This window comes from Oratosquilla oratoria, chromosome 21 (assembly GCF_046742065.1).
Source record: "Oratosquilla oratoria isolate Oo_2021 chromosome 21, ASM4674206v1, whole genome shotgun sequence".
Taxonomy (NCBI): Eukaryota; Metazoa; Arthropoda; class Malacostraca; order Stomatopoda; family Squillidae; genus Oratosquilla; species Oratosquilla oratoria.
Genome location: NC_134797.1, coordinates 51,216,621 through 51,238,649, shown reverse-complemented (window position 1 = coordinate 51,238,649; position 22,029 = coordinate 51,216,621). Strand labels below are relative to the sequence as shown.

The 22,029-nt window shown below is 41.4% G+C and overlaps 1 protein-coding gene across 2 annotated transcripts in view; it reads left to right on the top strand.

Annotated features, from left to right (window-relative positions):
- Positions 1-22,029, top strand: part of pcx (pecanex) — a 54,288-nt gene that overhangs the window by 15,034 nt on the left and 17,225 nt on the right. For both annotated transcript variants that reach the window (XM_076204923.1, XM_076204924.1), the window contains exons 7-13: positions 189-301; positions 1,067-1,200; positions 9,937-11,209; positions 14,636-17,600; positions 17,834-18,022; positions 18,262-18,455; positions 18,562-18,865. In XM_076204923.1, the coding sequence (XP_076061038.1) occupies positions 189-301; positions 1,067-1,200; positions 9,937-11,209; positions 14,636-17,600; positions 17,834-18,022; positions 18,262-18,455; positions 18,562-18,865 (5,172 nt within the window). The remainder of the gene's footprint in view (positions 1-188; positions 302-1,066; positions 1,201-9,936; positions 11,210-14,635; positions 17,601-17,833; positions 18,023-18,261; positions 18,456-18,561; positions 18,866-22,029) is intronic.

Below are 22,029 nucleotides of genomic sequence, written 5' to 3'. Positions count from 1 at the left end.
GTTGAATTGTTTCTACAAATACATAGAATAGGATGAGTATTTATTATTTAAAGATGAACCATATGGTGTTCAGTATTCAAAGGCTATGGTGATATAGGATATGTTGTGATGAAGGAATTTGTGTTCCAAGCACCCAACCAAAAAAATATATTGATGTTATTTAAATTTTTGTGTTCATTGCCATGCAGGAGATAAGGGTAGTGTGCACTACAGAGCAAGTCATGCTGGCCCCTCCCATTCTGAGTCTGCCGCCGCCCTACCTTCAGCATCAGAACCGCCCTCACACCCCGTCAGTTTAGAAGTAAGTCCTACATTTTTTTTTTTTGTTGAATAGTAACTATGCTTTAAGGATTGTTCTTTTACTTGGTATATCCCATTGAATATAGTTGTATAGTTTCTCAAAGAAAATGAGAAGGAAAGAGAGAGAATATCAGGAGAAGCTGAGAGAAGGGTGGGAGGTGGTGAAGGAAAAGGAGGGACAGTAGAAGATTGGGTATATTTCAAGGAGGAAGTGATAAGGTGCACAAAAGAACAGATGAAGAGGCACAGCAAATGGTGGGATGAAAAGATGAAAGTGGTGGTGGAAGAGAAGTGGGCTTATGAGGATGGGTTGCAAAGCAGAACTAGGAAAGCCTATGAGAGGTACATATATATACCAAGGGCTTTTTCCCCTTTACAAGAGAGGTAGCCAAAGTCAAAAGCATAAATCCACTCCCACCCATTTCATCCCCACATACTCCACTCCCATTCACCACCCCTTCCTCCCTCTTTTCTTGATTCCTGGATGACAGTCATCCCTGCATCTCGCCCACTACCCTGGGTCAGAAGCATTGCAGCAAGGCCACTTCACTTAATTGGCGACCCCCTCCTCCCACCTCTGTTCCCTCATGCAGTAAAAGAGAAAACTGTGAGAAGGAAAAAAGTAGAAAGAAAACCCTAAATGAAGGAGGCAGTGAGAAAAGCAGATGTAGATGGGGGACTTAAGGTCATGTATGTGTGGATAAGTTTAAAAGATCAAGTCATGTAAAGGAATTGTATTTTCTAGTGTTCTCCCTCTATTTAAAAGGTGATAAATGGAAGTAATGGCAAGCGCCGGCAGCAGAGAAAGCTACCTGTCATTGCTCGTGACAATGATTCCAGCATTGTTGAGGAACACGGTGTCGGCAATGACATTGCTACGAGCTGTTTTGCTGTCAATAGGTATGGAATATGGTTTACTGTTGATTGTATTTCTTGGTTTAGATTTGTAGTGTAATAGTGCTGGATATTTAGAATTCTTGTTTGTTTATTTTTATGTATTCATTATATTAATTTATTAATTTATTGTTATTTTTTATTTGTTATTATTATTATTTTTTATTCATAGAAAATATATAATTTTTTATTTTATTTATTTATTCATAGAAATATATAAATACATACATATACTAAGGGCTTTTTCTCCTTATAAGGGGGTAGCCAAAGTCAAAAAGCATAATTCCACTCCCACCCATTTCATCCCCACCCACTCCGCTCCCATTCACCACCCCTCCCTCCCTCTTTTCCTGACTCCTACTGGATGACTGGTCATCTCTGCATCTTGACCATTGACCCAGGGTAATGGGCAAGATCCAGAAATAACCTGTCATCCAGGAAGAGCCAAGAAAAGAGGTAGGGAGGGAGGGGTGGTGAATGGGAGTGGAGTGGGTGGGAATGAAATGGGTGGGAGTGAAATTATGTCTTTCGACTTTGGCTACCTTCCATGTAAAGGGGAAAAAGCCATTGGTATATATGTATTTATTTATCTATTTGCTTGTTATTATGTATCTACAGTCATCCCTCGTTATTTGGGGGGATACATTCTCAAACCCCCAGTGAATGGCTAAAACCGCGAATACTCTTTTTGAGAAAACAATTGAAAATGTACAGAATATCACAGCCAAAAGTTGCACTTTAACCCATATTGCCCGGAGCACATATGTAAACAAAGCATTTGCTATGCGTTCATAAAAACAATGGATACAATGGCCCATACACTCACATTTTAATTTTATTTACAAATGTACTTGTTATCAAACATAATATGGATGATTATACATCAAAATAAAGCTTAGAGTCTATTTTATTTTGATGAAAAGGAAACCAAGAAAAATTGATATGGATAATGAAAAAAAAAAATTAAATATGACACTAAATCTGGAAAAGAAAACATACATTTTATGTAACTGACTCTGGAGGGAAAGTACTTACATTTATTTGAAGGCAGTGATGATTAGAGGCTTGTAGAGTGTTTGTACTTTACTTGGATGAAAATACATGGTGCTTGAAGAAGCAATCTATGCAAAATCCACTATCACATTTAGGACAGTACCTGCGGGATCGTACACGCTTGCTATGGTCCCCTACACACACACACTCTTTACCATCTGGCACCTGTTTGAGCTGGTGTACACTCACTGCACGTAGTGAATGTGATGGAGACGATATCGATGTTGTTATATTTCTGCTTTCCTGAATCTGCTCTTGAGTACGTCGCCTCTTCAGGAATTTTGGAGGAGAAACATTTTTAACAAGGTCCCTTATGACAGAGTTCATGAACTGGAGCCTTGTTAGAATAGGTCTCTGGGATGTATTCTTCTTGTACAGAATATAGCTGTTGAGAGTAGCTGTGCCAAACAGAGAAAAGGCAGCTTTAGTCGTCCATTTGATGGTCTTTCTCTCTGCAAGATAGGTGTAGAGCTGGGTATCCTTCAGATCGACGCCACCCATTACTTGATTATAATCAGCAACAATACAAGGCAACTCCTTTTCAGGTTTCCTCTCTCTCTTTACAGTAGTGTAGCCACCTTTGGTAACTGTTGACAGGAGTACAGGAGTCTTTTTTCCATCTCTATAGGCAACACACAGTAAAGGTCCTTTCCTCCGCTGTGATACATCATGGTTTTCTAATTTTTCCTTTACTGCTTCCTGTGGCAGGCCTTTCCTGTTTGTTCTCACAGTCCCTGTTGCTGTTGTCTGCTTTTCCCAGAGATCTAAAAAAAGTTTGGGTGAGGAGAAATAGTTATCTAGGCCCAGATGATATCCATGATGCAGGAGGTCTGCCTGGGTCAGTAGGTGCATCACTAGGTCATATGTTGCACCTTGTACACTCTTGGAGAACCCTTTGTACAGTTCAAATGTCACAGTATAGCCTGTTGCTGCCTCACACAAGCACCATAACTTGAGACCAAAAGAAGCATGGCGCTTATTAGGCATATACTGGTGTAAGTGAGGGGTCTTACCTCGATACCCAATGGTACCTTGGTCAATTGAGATGGCCCTCTCAGGATTATAATGGGCTTTGAATGCTTTTATAAAATGATCCAGTAGTGGTTGCACTTTATACAACTTGTATGCAGGGTCTTGCTGGTCAGGCATCTTACTATTATCACTGAAGTGCAAGAATTTCAGGACAAGTTGAAAACGCCCCCTACTAAAATTGGTTCCAAACCATGGTGTGGCCATAGAAAGATCTGAGGTGTTCCAGTAGGATTTGATAGTAGGTTTTCTTACAATCCCCCCCATATTTAGAATAACTGCCAGAAATGCATATAACTCTTCCACTGATGTCTTACCTTGCTTCAACCAAAGATGTACAAGAGACCTGGGTTTGTTTATCCTTCAAACATGGTTTGTTACTTTGAACCCACTGACCTGCATACCTGTTAGTCTCCGTAGCAATTCCATTCATGAATTGCTCGTTGAAAAAAAGTTTGAAATAGTCCACAGGCAGGCTTGCTTGGCATCAGTTTTAGGGGGATGCTTGAGCCCACTAACACCTGTAAAAGGCACTGTTGCAGGGCCTGGATCATTTCCTGGGACAAGCATCCATTCATCTGCTCCACTGGACAACACTGCACTTCTATCATCACCATCACTTTGACATTGACTTGCACTACGCGTATCACAACTCGCATCACCTTCATCATCACTAGATTCTTCCTCACTTGTAAGGCACTCATCCATTGGAAACACTTCAAACGAATCAGAAAGTTGAAAGACAATTTCATCTTCACCACTAGAACACGCAGACGCCATGACTTTTGCAATGAGGCCGTCTTATATTTGCCTATTTGAAAGGTATTACGCACTGTATAACAATATCTATTATAAGTATTGTTCCTCAGATACTTATCTATTTTTCTATAACAATTTTTTTTTCTGATTACGGCACTAATCACAAGAAAAAAAATGGGCAAAATATGTAAACGTTTGCGACGCACTTTGACCAGGAAAGCGAATGTGCCGCTACTGCTGATAAGATTGAATTTATAAGCCACCCTGTGATTGGTTGGCTGGACCACCTGGTGGAAATGATAGGCCAATGGTTGGTCTAGATACATCAAGTCTCGGCTCGGTGTAAACAAAGACGAATATCTTTAAGAACCGCGAAATTTAAACGGAGCCGAAATATCGTCATTAGGACTCTGTCGAACAAACCGATATCTCGGCTCTGTGTCCGATATGGGTTAATGCTTCATTCAATCCACACTTCTCTACTAACAGTTGAAACATGCTTTAAATGTCTTCCACTTATAATAAATTCACTTCTCATATATTAGTGGTTAACAAGTATAATTTTATAACACTTAATAAACTAAGAATAATACAATATGGCCCATAATAGGGCCATTCACTCACTGACTTCATATCTCATATTTCTTACCCTCCTTCTTCATTGCTAAAATCCAACTTTTAATGCATGGCATAAAAGGAAATACTTCAAAGACAAATATCAACAACAAAACATTTTATAAAACCTCTGGTGAACTTAATATTTTTATTCTAAAGTATCATACACACACAATAGTCATGAATGACACCTGGCCCGTCGCGCGCAGTCGACAGTTATCCACAGCCAACGATTGGTTGATAGGCCATGCCCACTGCGTCAACGCACTAGCGCTCTGAGTGATACAGTTGAACATAGGTCTAGTGTTTTGCTATTTTCGGACAAGCTATTGGTGATATTGGGGAAAATTTGGTACCGATCAACAGGAAACTGATGAACAGCTATAGAAAAAATAATTATTCTGCGATTATTCACGTTATAATTATTTACATTGAAGAACACGTGTGAACTGAGTAGCGGGTCATGCTGCCCACAGCCCACGCGGGCAGCATGGGCCGCGGGATGCACTAGTGGCTTTCCAATGGGTCAAAATATATACAGGTAGTCGTCGACTTACGACCGAGTTCGGTTCCGACAGACAGGTCGTAAGTCGATCTGGACGCAAGTCGGTCTTTATATATATACAGTATATATTACCCTTTAAATATTTTTGTTACTGTATATATATATATATATATATATTGTATATTATAGTTAGCATATTGAAATAATCTTAGCATCTTTGAACTATGTTGTACAGTATTTTTTAACCTTTTTGTAGTTTTATCTGATTTTCTTTGGGAAACGTAGCCTAGGCCTAAGCATACTGAATAAAATCCTATCATCTTTAACCTATGATATTTAATACTGTATTTTTTAACTTTAATATTATTTTACCATCAGACTTTCTTTAGGAAACGTATGCATACTGAATAAAATCTTATTATCTTTGAGCTACGTTGTTTAATATTCATTAACTTTTTTTATAAATTTCGTTAGGAAACATAGCCAAGGCCTATGCATACTGAATAAAGTCCTGTCATCTTTGACCTACTAATACTTTTTGTTGGTTACATTAAAATCATTGTAAGGCAAAATTAGGATTTTTTTTTATTTAAAAACACATTCATTTCGTTTACATACTGTACCGAAAATATTGTTATCGACAACAGACTAGGCATAAACAAAGTTTGTTACATTCGCAAAACATAAAAATACAAAATGCTGAACCGAACATATTGTTATCGATAACAGACTAGGCATAAGAAAATTTTACTGTTACATTTTATTAATTGCAAAACATATAAAAATAGAAAATGCAAGGCAAAATTAAGATTTTTTTTATTTCAAAACACATTCTTTTCGCTTACGTACTGTGCCGAACATATTGTTATCGACAACAAACTAGCCTAGGCATAAAAAAAAAAGTTTTATTGTTACATTTTGTTAATTGCAAAACATATAGAAATACAAAATGCAATGCAAAATTAGGAAACATTTTACTTCAAAGAAAAAAATCGAAAGAATATTTAGCTGGCTGGGATGCTGACGGTGTCGGCAGCCTGCCAAAGCTATTGTACTCGCGTCTCGTGGCATGCGGAGTAATTGTTCTCCGCTGCCAGGCATAATATTGCAGTTCTATTACTCTATTAAATGTTAAATATTATTGCACTATCTCGTGGTCATAAAGTCGATCGGTCGTAAGTCGCATAGGTCGTAAGTCGATGACTACCTGTATATATATATTTATATATATACAGTGGCCGCGAAAAGTTTGGGCGCAAAATTATAGGCGCCCCAACTTTCCCCTAAACTCAAAACATGCGAAAAATACAACTTTCCACCCAAACTTTTCGCTATTTTTCAATGCTAGCGTTTGTACCCGTATTTAGCCGAGACAATACACACTATTTGGCAACTCTGTTTAGGCGCACTCGATGTCACATGGAGTCAGTTTCTAAACATCTCTCACGGAGAGTAGTCTTTTTTTTGCGGTGGTCTCTGTTTTTGTGCCTTGATATCTCCGTAATGGGAAGTGGTAAAGAGCTGGAAAGAGACACAGTTGTTACAATCATAACCCTCTATAAGGAGGGTTATAAGTGTAAAGATATTGCTACTCGTGTGGGAATTGGAGTGCGTCAAGTGCAAAAGTGGACCAAGAAATTTCGAGACGAAGGAAGTGACATCATTCCTACTCCAAAGCATCGCTCTGGTCGGCCAAGGAAGATATCAAATCGTACTTCTACGGTTCTAACTGCCTCCTACGGTTATTAGGAGGCAGTTAGAACCGTAGAAGTACGATTTGATATCTTCCTTGGCCGACCAGAGCGATGCTTTGGAGTAGGAATGATGTCACTTCCTTCGTCTCGAAATTTCTTGGTCCACTTTTGCACTTGACGCACTCCAATTCCCACACGAGTAGCAATATCTTTACACTTATAACCCTCCTTATAGAGGGTTATGATTGTAACAACTGTGTCTCTTTCCAGCTCTTTACCACTTCCCATTACGGAGATATCAAGGCACAAAAACAGAGACCACCGCAAAAAAAAAGACTACTCTCCGTGAGAGATGTTTAGAAACTGACTCCATGTGACATCGAGTGCGCCTAAACAGAGTTGCCAAATAGTGTGTATTGTCTCGGCTAAATACGGGTACAAACGCTAGCATTGAAAAATAGCGAAAAGTTTGGGTGGAAAGTTGTATTTTTCGCATGTTTTGAGTTTAGGGGAAAGTTGGGGCGCCTATAATTTTGCGCCCAAACTTTTCGCGCCCACTGTATGTATATATGTATGTATATATATATATATATATATATATATATATATATATATATATATATATATATATATATATATATATATATATATATATATACATATACATATATTTTCCCCCAATTCAAATCTGTGAATAGTCAAAACCGCAGATAAAAAACCCACGAATAACGAGGGATGACTGTATTTTTATTTTCTGCCACTAGATTATATTGGAAATTATTGCTTCATTTTGTTTTAATAGAATTTTGGGTTTTGGTTATAAAGTTGCCACTAGTAACAAAATCTGACAAAATGTTCATTTTTTTTCGTAGGCCCTTGACATGTGTGCTATGCAGGTATGCAAAACTGCACACACTGTGCTTGATAAAATAATGCTTTACATTATCTCCCACTATAGTCTGTTCATATAACTTTATTTGTGGAACACTGCTTCTGACCCAGGGCAGTGGACAAGATGCAGGGATGACCCGTCATCCAGGAGGTGCTAAGATGAGAGGGAGTGTGGAGTGTATTCAGGGATGGAATGGGTGGGAATGATTTATGCCTTATCCTTTTTGGCTACCTCCCTTGTAAGGGGGAAGCCTTGGTATATGTATGTATGTATGTATGTGGAAGATGAAAAAAATTCCTCAGCCATTCGATTCAGAATCTCAGTGGGGTGCACAAAAAATATAGTAAATCAAATAAGATAAACAAGTTCTATCAGTCTATATACCAAGGGCCTCTTCCCCCTTATAAGGGAGATAGCAAAGTCAAAGGCATGTGCCCACTCCCACCCATTCCACCCCCATCCACCACCCATGTTTCCCTCTCATATTAGCTCCTTGTGGATGAAGGGTCATCCCTGTATCCCACCCACTACCCTGGGTCAGAAGTAATGCAGCAAAACACAGCACATCCACAAAAATAAATAAAATAAAAAATAAAATAAATAAATAAATAAATAAATAGATAAATAAATCGGAAAGATTGCACAATACAAGTTAACTGTTCTACAACAATAATGAAGAAAATCTCTTCAATATGTGTCTACATGCATTTAGAGTAAAATGAATCAGTCCCATACTAATACTGACCCTTTCCCTTGCCCTGTTTTTAGTGTTGGTGGCATGATTGGAAGTGAACAATTCTCACATTCCCCTAGATGCATGTTCAAGTCCTACATTTGTATCAAAGTTGTAGGAGTCCTGTTAGTTACAGGTACACTAGTCAATGGAATGGTTGAATTTCATCCATGGTTGTAGTATAACTGTAGCTTAAAGCTATGATTATACTCCAACCTTGGACAAAATCCAATTGAATTGTTGGAATCCAACCATGCTGTTAACTAGTGTAGCTGTAGCTTTACCAACAATCAAAGTACATAGGGCAAAGGTAATGACTTGAGGTGTAGCTGTGTGCTTTCTGGTGTATGCACCTCACCTTCACTTTCCCCTATTGACAGTTCTCATGGAGACAAATCATTCCCAATTAGGAGAAAGGGGTGACCTTTCATTCACAAGGAGCTAAGGGGAAAAGGTCTGTGGATGGGGAGTGGGTGCATTCCTTTGACTTGGCTACCTCCCTTATAAGGTGGAAAAAGGCTTTTGGTATATTACCCCGACATGGGTAAGTGCCGCCCCAGGGCGAGTCTAAAAGTGTCGCCCCCCCCCCCCCAACACACACACACACACATACACCACCACTACCACCACCTTCCACATCTGATGGTCACTAGTGCAATTCACATGTAACATTCATCCACAAAACAATGTTTACACACATCATTCATACACAACTCGTGATAAATAAATCATGCATTAAGAGTATATTAGGGGGAATTTGCTTTACCCTCTTTTCACCAAAAATGCTGCTGCCCCCCCTAAAACGTGCCTCCCTGCCCTTCCCCTTGTTGGGGCCCTGCTTTTGTATACAGGTAGATAGATTTTTAGGATGAAGCAAGGTGAATTAATTAGTAAGAAAAAGTATGTGGATGCAGGGGTGTGTTCCATATATAATGTTAAGATGTGCTGTATGAGGTAATTTAAAAAAAGTTGTCATGAGAAATATTGAAAGATGATTGATACTGGGTATGGTCTGTGAGCTTGTAGAGTGATTAGGTGGGTTGCAGGAGGACCATTGTCTCCAATGTCTGCCCCATGGGAGTTCCTCATAGAGGTACCCATCATCTCTTGGTTCAGTTTAACATTACAAACTTCTCCTATCAAGAGGCAGGGACAGTGCCCCTTACAGGCCTTTGTAGCATAGAATTTGATTAACCATGCCCTTGATCCAACTCACTTGTGGTAGGGTTCAAACTGCCGTCACCTGGACACTCAAACCCACTCACGTAGGGTCTGTCTCTCTGCCATAAATTATGTCACTGCATGTGGTGTACTTTAAGAATTATTATTGGGTTGGGTCTTTTTATTTTACAGTGGTAATTTAATTTGTTTATTTTATTTACTTATTTTTTGTTTATTGGGATATTTTGTTCTCTTTTGATGAAACAAGTTCATAATAACTATGATTGTTACTTCTTTATAGTGATGGTGAGACAGATGAGGAAGGCCGCATTAAAGGTTCCCACTCGCCTCTCCTTACAAGACATCAGAGCTTGGAGGGCAAAGGACCAGCAGGACGTAAAGCCCGAAGCTCCACGGGCTCTACTCGGCTGGCGCATCATCCTGCACCCAGGGGCTCTGCCCGGTCCTACCAGCCCCTTGTTTTTCGTAGCAGCTCCTCCATACCCAGGTTTAAGGACAAAAACAAACAGGAAAGTGATTACTATAAAATTTGTACCTTGACTTTCGAAAATATATATGCTGATGACGAAAGTAGTTCAGATAGTCCTAGCGTGGTTAAAGTGACAAGTAGTTCTGATGAGACCTTAGGCAGTATGACAGAGCAGGTGGGCAGTCTTCATCCCTCCAATCAGTCTCATCACAATGCCAAACAGGAGAGTGATATTGGTCTGGTCAATTCGAGTGAAGATCACTGCGAGAAAAAGAACAGTTCGTCGCTTAAGCAGCAAAACTCGGTGTGTAGTCAGAATGAGGATCAACATGGACAGGATTGCAATAATCTAAAGCCTCTTGAGGACTTTGATGACGATGGTAGCGAGTCCTCCAATCCTGGCTTGGATTGGTTATTTTGTCACAGTGATTCTGATAGCGAGTCTGTTAATATTAAAAAACAAGAAATCAATAAACGAAAAGTTAATAGGAGAAACTCTTGTTTATCAGAGGAGGAGGACTGGGATAGTGTAAGTTCCTCTCCAGATAGTTATACCGAACTTGGGGCAGTAGCGTTGCCCCCTCCTACAAGCCAGGCTCTTGCAAGTCAGGGAGCAATACCCAAGAAGCGGAGGCAGGGTTTAATACTGAGTGAACAGGACACTGAAAATAGTGGAGATCTTGTAGATGAGACGGCAGTGACCATGGACGATTTGGTCAAGCGTTTGATGAACATCCTCAAAACTTCATTGAGTGACCCTCAGCAGTGTCATCGTGACATTCAGAAATTAATGTTGCTCAAGGAGAGGTTAGAGCAGGAAGGAGGCATTGGCAGTACCACAAGTGCCACAGAAAACTCCAACTCGAGTGGTGGGCAGCAGGGGGAAGGCAGAGCCAACAAAGCGCCCCTTCGAAGAAAACCGGTTGTGAGGAGACGCAGACACGTTGCAGGCAGTGCAGCATCTCCACCCAGCTCACCCACTGATCCTCCAGACATCTCCAGCTACCTCTCTTCTGGTCTCACATCATCCACTCTAATCTCTGATGCATTTGTGGATTCTTTGGTCACTGACCAGTCTTTTCAGGTAAGCAATTTTTTATTGAGTAACTGAAGTTGCGATATTTTCCCATTTTCTATTGTACTGTCCCCAACCCATAAGTTGGGTCAGAGGTAATGCAGCAAAAACAGTACCTACCCAGTAGGGCCTGACAGCCAAAGCTGGTTTACCCTTCTATGGCTTCTTGGTGACACTGCCTCCCTCACTTGAGAAAATACAGAGGAGATAAGAAAAGATCCCTTCAGGCTGTCATTTCCTCATCCATTCACAACCACTGTCCACTTGTACATATATATATATATATATATATAGTGATATATATACATATATATATATATATATATATATATATATATATATATATATATATGTAGCTATCTATATACACACACACACTCACTCACTCACTCACTCACTCACTCACTCTCTCACTCTCTCACTCTCTCACTCTCCAAGAGCTTTTTCCCCCTTATAAGGGAGGTAGCCAAGTCAAAGGCACATACCTTCTCCCACCCGTTCCACCACCATCCACCACCCTTTCCCCTCTCTCATCTTAGCTCTTCATGGATGACTGGTCATTCCTGCCCACTGCCCTGGGTCAGAGGCAGTGCAGCAAGACAATACATCCACAGGAAGGCAGCTTCACTTAATCAGTAACCCCCTTCTCCATCCCATCATGCAGAAAAAGATGGGGAGAAATCCCTTCTGGCTGCATAATAGTATCATCTATACACAGTCACTTACCACAAATCCTTGTCTCCTGCCTTCTCCCTTCCTTGATCAACAGACATTCCCCACTTGCTCAATGCTGCCTTCACCCCATCCATCCATCTCTTCCTCAGTTGCCCCTCAAGTTCACTCCCTCCATCCTCTCCCCTCTTGCTCAATAGATATAACATGTGTATCCAGTACTCCTTTCATCCTGTCCATCCACCTTATTCTTGGACTATCCCTGAAGTTCACTCCATCCACATTTTGCTAATCTTACTTCACTCACCCTTTCCTTATGCCCAAACCATACCAATCTTATCTACCATCTCTTTCCGCCCCTGCTCTTTGCCTCCACATTTCTTACTCAATCCAACATCTTAACCCCCACTGTACTTTTTAACCCCTAGAATATGATGACACTTACGTATGTGTCATGAGGCGCGAGTGGGTGTATGAGGATGCCGGCATTGGTATCCTGATTATATTTATTTTGTAGTTGTAGCTGAGTGACCCTTGTATTCTAGGAATAGACTTGATCATGTTTTCTGTGGTTATGAATATTCTGGGTGAAAAAGACCAAGTATAACAGCTGTAACTTTATATAATATAAGGTGCATCGTTGTACATCAGGGAACATAATGTACACGTGAATATTTGACTTGTATTGAAGAGGTTAAACAATTCATCTTACGTTTAGACTTGCTTTCTACCTCATTCAGATTTCAAGTTATGGAGAAGTGTTTTTTAGGCCCTCAACATGACGAGAGTAGTAGAGCCTGTGTTAGAATGGAAAATGGAGAGAATAAGTGGTTTGAGGTAAAGGTGGGACTGTGTCAGGGAAGTGTCATGTTGCCATGACTGTTCATTGTGTACATGAATGGGGTTTTGTGAGAGGTAAAGGTGGGGGTAATGGACAGGGGACTGGAGATGGTTAAAGAAAATGGTGAAAAGTTGGAGATAAACCAGTTGTTGTTTGCTGACAACACTGCACTTGTGGAAGGGTCAGAGGAGGTATTAACCACTTCAATACGAGTCAAATTCTTGCGTGCAGCATCGGGTGCCATATGTACAATTCATCATGCTACTTACATTATAAAATATAGTTACTGCTGTATTGCTTGTTCTCTTTTACTCTGAGTAATAATAAACATAGGAAACGATCAAACCAGTTCACAGAATCCAGGGATAACTCATGTACAACTACAAATATATATATATATATATATATATACAGTGTGTATATATATATATATATATATATATATATATATATATATATATATATTTATATATATATACACATACACACACACATAATCAAGACACCAATGCCGGCATCCAATCGTGCCTCATAACACCTATGTAGGTGTCATCATACTGAAGTGGTTAAGGGAATGATGGAGTTTGGGAAGGTATGTGATAGGAGAAAGTTGAAGGTAAATGTAGGTAAAAATAAGGTGATGACATATAGAAGGGTAGAGGATGGCAATGAGTTGGAAGTAAGTCTAAAAGGAGAGAAGTTGAGAGGAAGTGGATTGCTTTAGGTATTTGGGGTTCCATGTGGCTGGAAAGGGAGATGTGGAGGTGGAGGTTAATTGTAGATTGAGAGAAGCATATAGATGGTTTGGGGGTTTAAAAAGTGTTGTAAGAAATAGGCATCTGGGAATGGATGCAAAGAGGAGATTGTATGAAGAAGTGATTGTGCTGATGGCAGTGTAAAGGGCAGTGACTTGGAATTTAAGAGAGGCAGATAGGAAAAGTTTAAATGTAAGATGAAATACATGAGAAGTATGGTAGGGGTTTTTAGGTTGGATAGAGTGAGAAACAAGAAGATGAGGGGGAGAGCAGGAATGGAAAAGGGAATGGCATATAGGGCTAATGAAAGAGTATTGAGATGGTTTGGACACATGGAAAGAATGAGTCATGAGATTAGTAAAAGAGGTATGGAAGGCAGATGTGGATGGAGTAAACCTTAGGGGATGACTGAGGATGAGATGGATGGATGGGGTGAAAGGGACATTGAGCAAGGAAGGGAGAAGACAGGAGATGTGACTGGTGAGTGACTGTGTATAGATGATACTATTATGAAAGGAAGGGAGGGATGGGGGATGGAGGGGTAGGGGTGATGTTTGAATGATATTTTGACACAGCCTGAAGGGATTTCTCCCCATCTTCTCTTTTTCTCCCCGAGGGGACAGAGAAGGGGGGGGGGGTTTGCCAATTAAGTGAAGCATCCTTGCTGTGGATGTACTGTGTTTTGCTACATTGCTTGTGACCCAGGGCATTGTGGTTATACATGATGACCCATCATCCATGAGGAGCTAAGATGAGAGGGAAGAAAGGGTGTTGGATGAGAGTGGAAGTAGGTATGTGTCTTTGATTTGGCTACCTCCCATATAAGGGAGAAAAGCTCTTGGTACATAGATAAAAAAACACTAAATGTTGTATTATAGAAAAACTAATAATTGAACCCATGTTACCAACACTGTAAGGGGTTAGATTTAACAAGATTTTATTAAAGAAAAATCCAAGTTATCAGCAATTTTATGTTATATTTTAGCCTGTACAATAATGACTTCACCATTTACTTTTTTTTTTCAGATGCATATTTAAATTTGTGTAAAAAAAATATGACTTTAAATCATTCAAACAAAAAAAAATAGATAACTTTATAATAACTTTTGAAAGATAAGTATGCCTATTAATGGTGAAATATTTTTATGTATTTATTTTTTCGTACAGGGGCAAAATAAACGGCAGTCACCTACAGTTCATCAAGATAGTGAAGATGAGGAGACAACCTCAACTGCAGCTACACAGGATACAAGCAGGGTGGCCAACACTGGCAAAAATTCATCTCTGATGCCGTCATTAAGCAGTGCCCTGGGCCCCTCAGGGCCACCTCTCTCTGCACTTGCATCATTATCATCTCCAGGCACACATCTCGCCTCATCTCACGAAGATACAACCGAAGGTGCTGTCCATTGTTTTCAGGATGAGCAGGGCAATTGGTTCACATACACATTCAATGACCGTGGAGTGAGCACCGCCTCTAGTGTAGTACCCATGAGCGATAGTAAGGTTTTTTCACGGTTGTTGAGAAGAACGAGTAATGGGCTACAGGGATGTGGCCATAATGGCACTGTGAATACCGGAGCCTTGCAAGGAGGAGGAGGAGGAGGAGGGGGAGGGAGTGGGGGAGGAGGAGGAGGAAGTGGGGGAGGAGGAGGAGGAGGAAGTGGGGGAGGAGGGGGAGGAGAAGGATCATTGAGCAGCTCTTCCATGTCCCTTTGTTCAGGGCTGACTGTGATCCTGGACAACCATGCTTCCACAACATTGTTGCCCTCCACCTCGTGGCCTGAGCAGCACAAGGTACCCTCAAGTAGCAGCACTACAACTCCAGCACTCATCTCGCACAACCAAGTTATCCCCACCACCTCATCATCATCCCAGAGAATTAGATACCAGCCCTTTCACAGCGAAGGACGGGGAAGAGACGGCGAAGGAGAAAGTTGGCGGACGAGAGAGAACGAGGGAGAAGGATGGCACCACTTACGAGGTCTTATGGACCGAACCAACATCAGGAGCTTGATGTTGCCCACTGAGTCTGAGCGCTATTTTATTGGGGAACCGACCAGGATGGTGACCATTACGTCAGAACCACGGTTACCCTTGCAGCTGTTTACACCTCATAATCCCTTACAACTTTTCGCCAACGCTCTCATAGAACGGCGGCGATCAGAAAACCGTACTGGGGCAATAAGTGGCGTGAGGCAAGATTTAAGTCTGTCCATTGATTTAGAAGCTGACAGTGACCAATCGGCAACAAACGGCAAGTTGAAGTTCCCCATCAGTGCTCCGCAAGTAGTTCATTACTACAAATTCAAGTTGTGTTTCAAAAAATCCATCAAGGTGCATTTTGATAGACTCTTCCTCTTAGCTTTGCTTGATAGGAACATTACAGTTGTAGAAAACTTCTTTTCTATATTACTGGCTATCCTTGTAAGTGTGATGGGATGTATAATGATGTACAGAGAGTTTTATAAAGAGTTAAATGTTTTTATTTTGTGTGTAGTAATGGCAAGTTGTCAGTACTCGCTATTTAAAAGTGTACAGCCTGACGCGGCTTCCCCTACTCATGGTTACAACCGTATCATATTGTATAGTCGGCCGGTGTACTTCTGCTTATGCTGTGGTTTGGTCCTGCTCTTGCAGCTCGGCTTAGAATCACAGAGCAATTGGTCCTTTATTCTCTATGGCATTGAACTTACAAACACTGGTTTGTTAATGCAGTGCAGAGACCTGCTATTATTGTTTATATTGTTCTTTCCACTGATTTTTAGTCTGGGTCTTCTACCTCAAGTGAACACATTTTTGATGTACGTTTTGGAGCAAATAGACATTCATGTATTTGGTGGGAATGCCACCACCAGTTTAGTGTCAGCTCTATACTGTGTTGGACGGTCCTGCCTGACCGCGTTGTTCCTGTTTGGCTTTGCTTATGGGGGTTTACGGGAGACAGTTGATCAGACACAACACATTCTGTATTCCATTTTCTGTGGGCTACTGGTAGCCTTCAGCTATCACCTAAGCCGTGCCGGGTCTGACCCAAGCACACTCTGGTGTCTCATTCAGCAGCACATGTGGCCCGAGGAGCTCCGCAGGGATGGCGGAAATGTCAAAGCACAGCAGCCACCTGTAGATGCAGATGAATTGACAGACCCACTGCCAGAGAAGCTACGCATGACCGTGCACATGCGGCTTGTGCACGACGCCATTGTGTGCACCGTCCTTGCACTGCTCGTCTTTGCCCTCCACTGCACCACCATCTTCACACTCCTCCTGCCCAATGAAGAACCTGAACTCCTCACTGCCCTGTGGATCTTTGCTTGCCTCTTTGGCCTACTGAATCATTACTTCCTTCCTCAGCTACGTAAGCAGTTACCATGGCTGTGCGTGGCTCAACCTGTGTGTAGGACTCGTGAGTACAGCCAGTTTGAGGTCTATGATGCTGCCAAGATAATGTGGTTTGAAAAATTATATGTTTGGCTATGTATTATAGAAAAGAATATTGTGTACCCTATATTGTTCCTTTGTGCCTTAACCAAAGATCCGCCAAAGCTAGTGACAACATTTGGCACTAGTGTTGGAACCCTGATGACTGTAGTGTGCGGGCTCAAGTGTTTTCGTAGTGTGTACTCTCAACCACAGCATCAGTATCTCATACTGGCTTTCACCAAACTTTTCTTTAAATGGGATATGAGAAATCTCTCTCAAACATTTATAGTGGACTACTTTTTCATGAGTATAATATTTAGCAAAGTGTTTGAGTTTGTTCTGAAAGTAAAGTTCATAGTGACGTACATTGCACCCTGGCAAATAACCTGGGGATCGGCATTCCACGCATTTGCTCAACCCTTTAGTGTTCCTCATTCAGCCATGCTCTTCATGCAAGCTGTTGTCTCTGCCATCCTATCCACTCCCCTCAACCCCATCCTCGGCTCTGCTATCTTCATCACCTCATATGTGCGGCCCATCAAGTTTTGGGAAAGAGATTACAATACCAAGCGGGTGGACCACTCAAACACCAGGTTGTCGTCCCACCTAGAGCGTAACCCAGGAGCAGATGACAACAATCTAAACTCCATCTTCTATGAGCATTTAACAAGATCTCTTCAACATTCTCTCTGTGGTGATCTCATACTGGGTAATGTTGATTTTTTTTGTTACAAGTAGTTTTGTAAAACCATATATTAGATTTTGAAGTCTTGGCATAATGCAATAGTAAACTAGGAGACACCAAAGTCAAAAGCAAATGTGCTTGGAAAAGCTAAGTTTAGTCAGTATAAGTATATTTGTAAATGTGTACACAAATGACAGGTTTCCAAGATGTAACATTAATAACTAATCCTATGTTTTTATTCTTTTCTTTGTGTATAGGGCGGTGGGGCAGCATTGGACAAGGGGACTGTTTTGTACTGGCTTCTGATTACCTCAACTGTTTGGTGCACATTATCGAACTTGGCAATGGCCTAGTCACATTCCAAATGCGGGGACTTGAGTTCAGGGGCACTTATTGTCAGCAGCGAGAAGTTGAAGCCATATCAGAGGGTGTGGAAGAGGATCCAGGTTGGTGTTTTACAAGCCTTAGCAGATGTATCATTATAAAGTGAGAGAGGGGGGGGGTCTCCTTTGCCTTATGCTTGAATGGCAAATTATGAAATACACAATAAGCTCAGTCCTTTGTGCCATAGCATCTGTTTATAATTTCCTATATTGTGCAATCTTTTGCACTCTTCCCAACTCGACAGTCATTCCATGCATATTTTGTAGTTGGGAGTCATTGTTGACCAAGTGTGTTATTGCAGGTTGTTGTTGTTGTGAACCTGGACATTTACCACACCTGTTAAGTGCCAATGCTGCCTTCAACCAACGTTGGTTAGCATGGGAGGTGACTGCTACCAAATATGTGTTAGAAGGTTACTCCATCTCAGACAATTCTGCAGCTTCCATGCTCCAGATATTTGAACTGCGCAAAATCCTTATTACCTACTACGTGAAAGTATGTATTTTGCAAAGTGATCAAGGAATTGTATGTGGATGTGGAATATTTAGTGTTTAGGAGATGTTTTGTATTTTGTTATCTTATATTTTGTATTTTATTGCAGAGTATCATTTTCTATGTGGTAAGATCATCAAAGCTTCAGGAATGGTTATCTAATACTGAAATCCTGACAGCACTTGCCCACACATTGGACAAAAAATTTGTTGATCTGGATCCAATTTTCAACCTAAACACGGATGAAGACTTTGATTTCAAAGAGTCAGGAATCACACGTTCCATGTTTTGCACAGTTTACCATGAGTGGATTGTATATTGTGTGTCCAGACGGGAAAACAGCGAACAAGAAGTTATCAACACGGCACGTGAATCTTCACTGGTGTCTCTCTGCCTTGCCCTTAGCCTTCTTGGTCAGTTGCATTTGTTGTTGTTATTTTTGCTTTTATTATGTATGTATTCACTTGGTCTTGGACTTTGGATCACGTGTTGGACTCGTGATCGACAGCTATTTCCCTCCTGGAAGAGAGCTCAGAGCTCGTAGGTCCGATCTATGGGTAATGCTATGACCTTGCACACACACACACACACCCAACTCCCCGCCCACGAGAGTCAGAGTAACGACCCGAGGCACAGCGATACCGAAATAATTTCGGCCCTGGGCAGGATTCGAACTGGGTACTGGGAGCACTCTTTGTGTGTTGCCAGCTTTTGTGGAATTTTCACTAAGTTAAACTGTGGCAACATGCCACTACTGTAGTTTCCCCTTAACATGTATAGTATTTTTGTAAAATATAATTTCTGTAATGTAAGAAAATGTTATACGTGTCCGTGAAAATCAAATTATATATTGTAAACAATGTTGCCACATTCTAGGATGGCCCTTGTAAGATAAAAAGCATCCATATGTAACATTATTTACAATATGTAATTTAATTATCACGGACACATAATACTTTCTTACATTACAGAAATTTTATTTTACAAAAATGCTATATGTGTTAAGGGGACACTGCAGTAGTGGTGTGTTGCCACAGAACTTTGCGTGTCTTTGCTGTGTCTTGCTACATTGCCTCTGACCCAGGGCAGTGGTGCAAGATGCAGGGATAACCTTCCTTAAAAGGGTGAAAAAGTTGTTGGTATATATATATATATATATATATGTGTGTGTGTGTGTGTGTGAATGCTCGCTTCTTCTCTTCTACAACCTTCTTTGTTTCCTCATCCCACCATTCACTACCCTTTCTTCTATTTCCCCCTGTCCTTCTTGTTCCACACACCATCCTTGCACACTTTGACTCCCTCCTTGAACCATCCCCATTCCTCCTCCACACCCATCTCTAATCCATCCTTTACTCCCTCCCACTCCTCCTTCAGCTTCTTTCCGTACTCCTTCTCCTTTTCCTTTTCATTCAAGTTCACTCTAAGAACCTCCCTACCTTTTGTCCCACAGATTGGTTACAAAAGAGGACGAGGGAGTCCTAATGAGACGTACAAAGAAAAGAAAAGAGAAGTAAAGCAAAAGGTAAAGGTTGCAAAGAGGAGAGCAGATGTGAAATGGGGTAAGAGTATGACAGAAAAATTTGAAAGTAATAAAAAGATGTTTTGGAAAGAAATTAAGAGAGGAAGAGGAGGCGAATCAAGTAGGGAAGAAAAAGTAAAAGGTGCAGATGGAGGGATGATAATGGAAGAGAAGGCAGTAAGGGGAAGATGGGCAGAATATTTTAGGGAGTTGCTAAATGTGAAGGAGGATAGGGAAGGAAAGATAGCTGCAGTGGGAAATGCAAAGAAAATGAGAGTGATGAGTGAGGAAAATGGAGGAGAAATAAGGAAGGATGAGGTGAAGGCAGTTGTTAAGATGATGAAAGCAGGTAAGGCACCTGGTCTGGATGGATGCCATGCAGAATGTCTGAAAAAGGGAGGTACAGTGATGGTGGACTGGTTGTTGAGGTTATTTAATGTTTGCTGGAGAGAGGGTAGAGTACCGGAGGACTGGAGAAGTGCCTGTATAGTTCCTCTTTACAAGGGAAAAGGGAACAAGTGTGAATGTAGTAGTTTCAGAGGGATTAGCTTGTTAAGTGTAGTAGGGAAGGCTTATGGGAGGATCTTGATTGAGAGGATTAGGAGAGGAACAGAAGGAGTAATTGGTGAGGAACAGTGTGGATTTAGGACAGGTAGAGGTTGTGTAGATCAGATCTTTGTGGTAAGACAGATATGTGAGAAAGCTATAGGAAAGGGGAAGGATGTTTTTTGGGCTTTTATGGATCTGGAAAAGGCTTATGATATGGTAGACAGAAAGGCACTGTGGGAGGTTATGCAGATTTATGGGATAGGAGGAAAGCTTTTGGGAGCTGTCAAGAGTTATTATGAGAGTAGTAGAGCTTGTGTCAGGATTAGAAATGGAGAGAGTGAGTGGTTTGAAGTAAAGGTGGGACTTCGTCAAGGATGCGTTATATCGCCCTGGCTGTTCAACTTATACATGGATGGGGTGGTGCGAGAGGTGAATGCTAGGGTAGTGGGTCAGGGATTGGAGATGGTTAAAGAAAATGGAGGAAAGTGGGAGGTGAGCCAGCTGTTGTTTGCGGACGACACTGCGCTTGTGGCAGGGTCGGAGGAGGGATTGAGGAAGCTGATGGCAGAGTTTGGGAGAGTATGTGATAGAAGAAAGCTAAAGATAAATGTGGGTAAAAGTAAGGTGATGAGATGTACAAGGGGTGAAAGTGGCAGTAGACTGGAAGTGAACATTAAGGGAGAGCGACTGGAGGAAGTGGATAGTTTTAGATACTTGGGTGCAAGTGTAGCAGGAAAAGGTGGAGTGAAGGTGGAGGTAGAATGTAGATTGAGAGAAGCGAGTAAATGCCTTGGTGGATTAAAGAGTGTAATGAGGAATAGACATTTAGGAATGGATGCGAAGAGGAGACTGTATGAAGGAGTGATTGTGCCAACAGCACTGTATGGGGCAGAAACGTGGAACATAAGAGAAAAAGAGAGAAGGAGTTTGAATGTGTTTGAGATGAGGTGTCTGAGAAGTATGGTGGGGGTTACTAGGCTGGATAGAGTGAGAAATGAGGAGGTGAGGAGGAGAACAGGGGTGAAAAAGGAGCTGGGAGATAGGGTTGATGAAAGAATATTAGGATGGTTTGGACACATGGAAAGAATGAGTGAAGAAAGACTAGTAAATGAGGTATGGAAGGCAGATGTAGAGGGAGTGAACATGAGGGGACGTCCTAGGATGAGGTGAATGGATGGGGTGAAGGGGGCTTTGGGGAAGAGGGGAATGTCTGTTGAGGAAGGAAGGGAGAGGACAGAAGACAGAGGTGAGTGGAGAATGGTTGTATATGGATGATGTTGTGATTGCATGAGGAGGAATGGGCGGGGTGGTGAGGTAGTATGTGTGAGTAAATTTTGACGCAGCCCGAAGGGATTTCTCCCCGTCCTCTCCTTATATGCAAGGGGGGGGTCGCCGATTAAATGAAGCGGCCTTGCTGTGGATGTGCTGTGTCTTGCGACACTGTTTCTGACCCAGGGCCGTGGGCAAGGTGCAGGGATGACCCGTCATCCAGGAGGTGCTCAGATG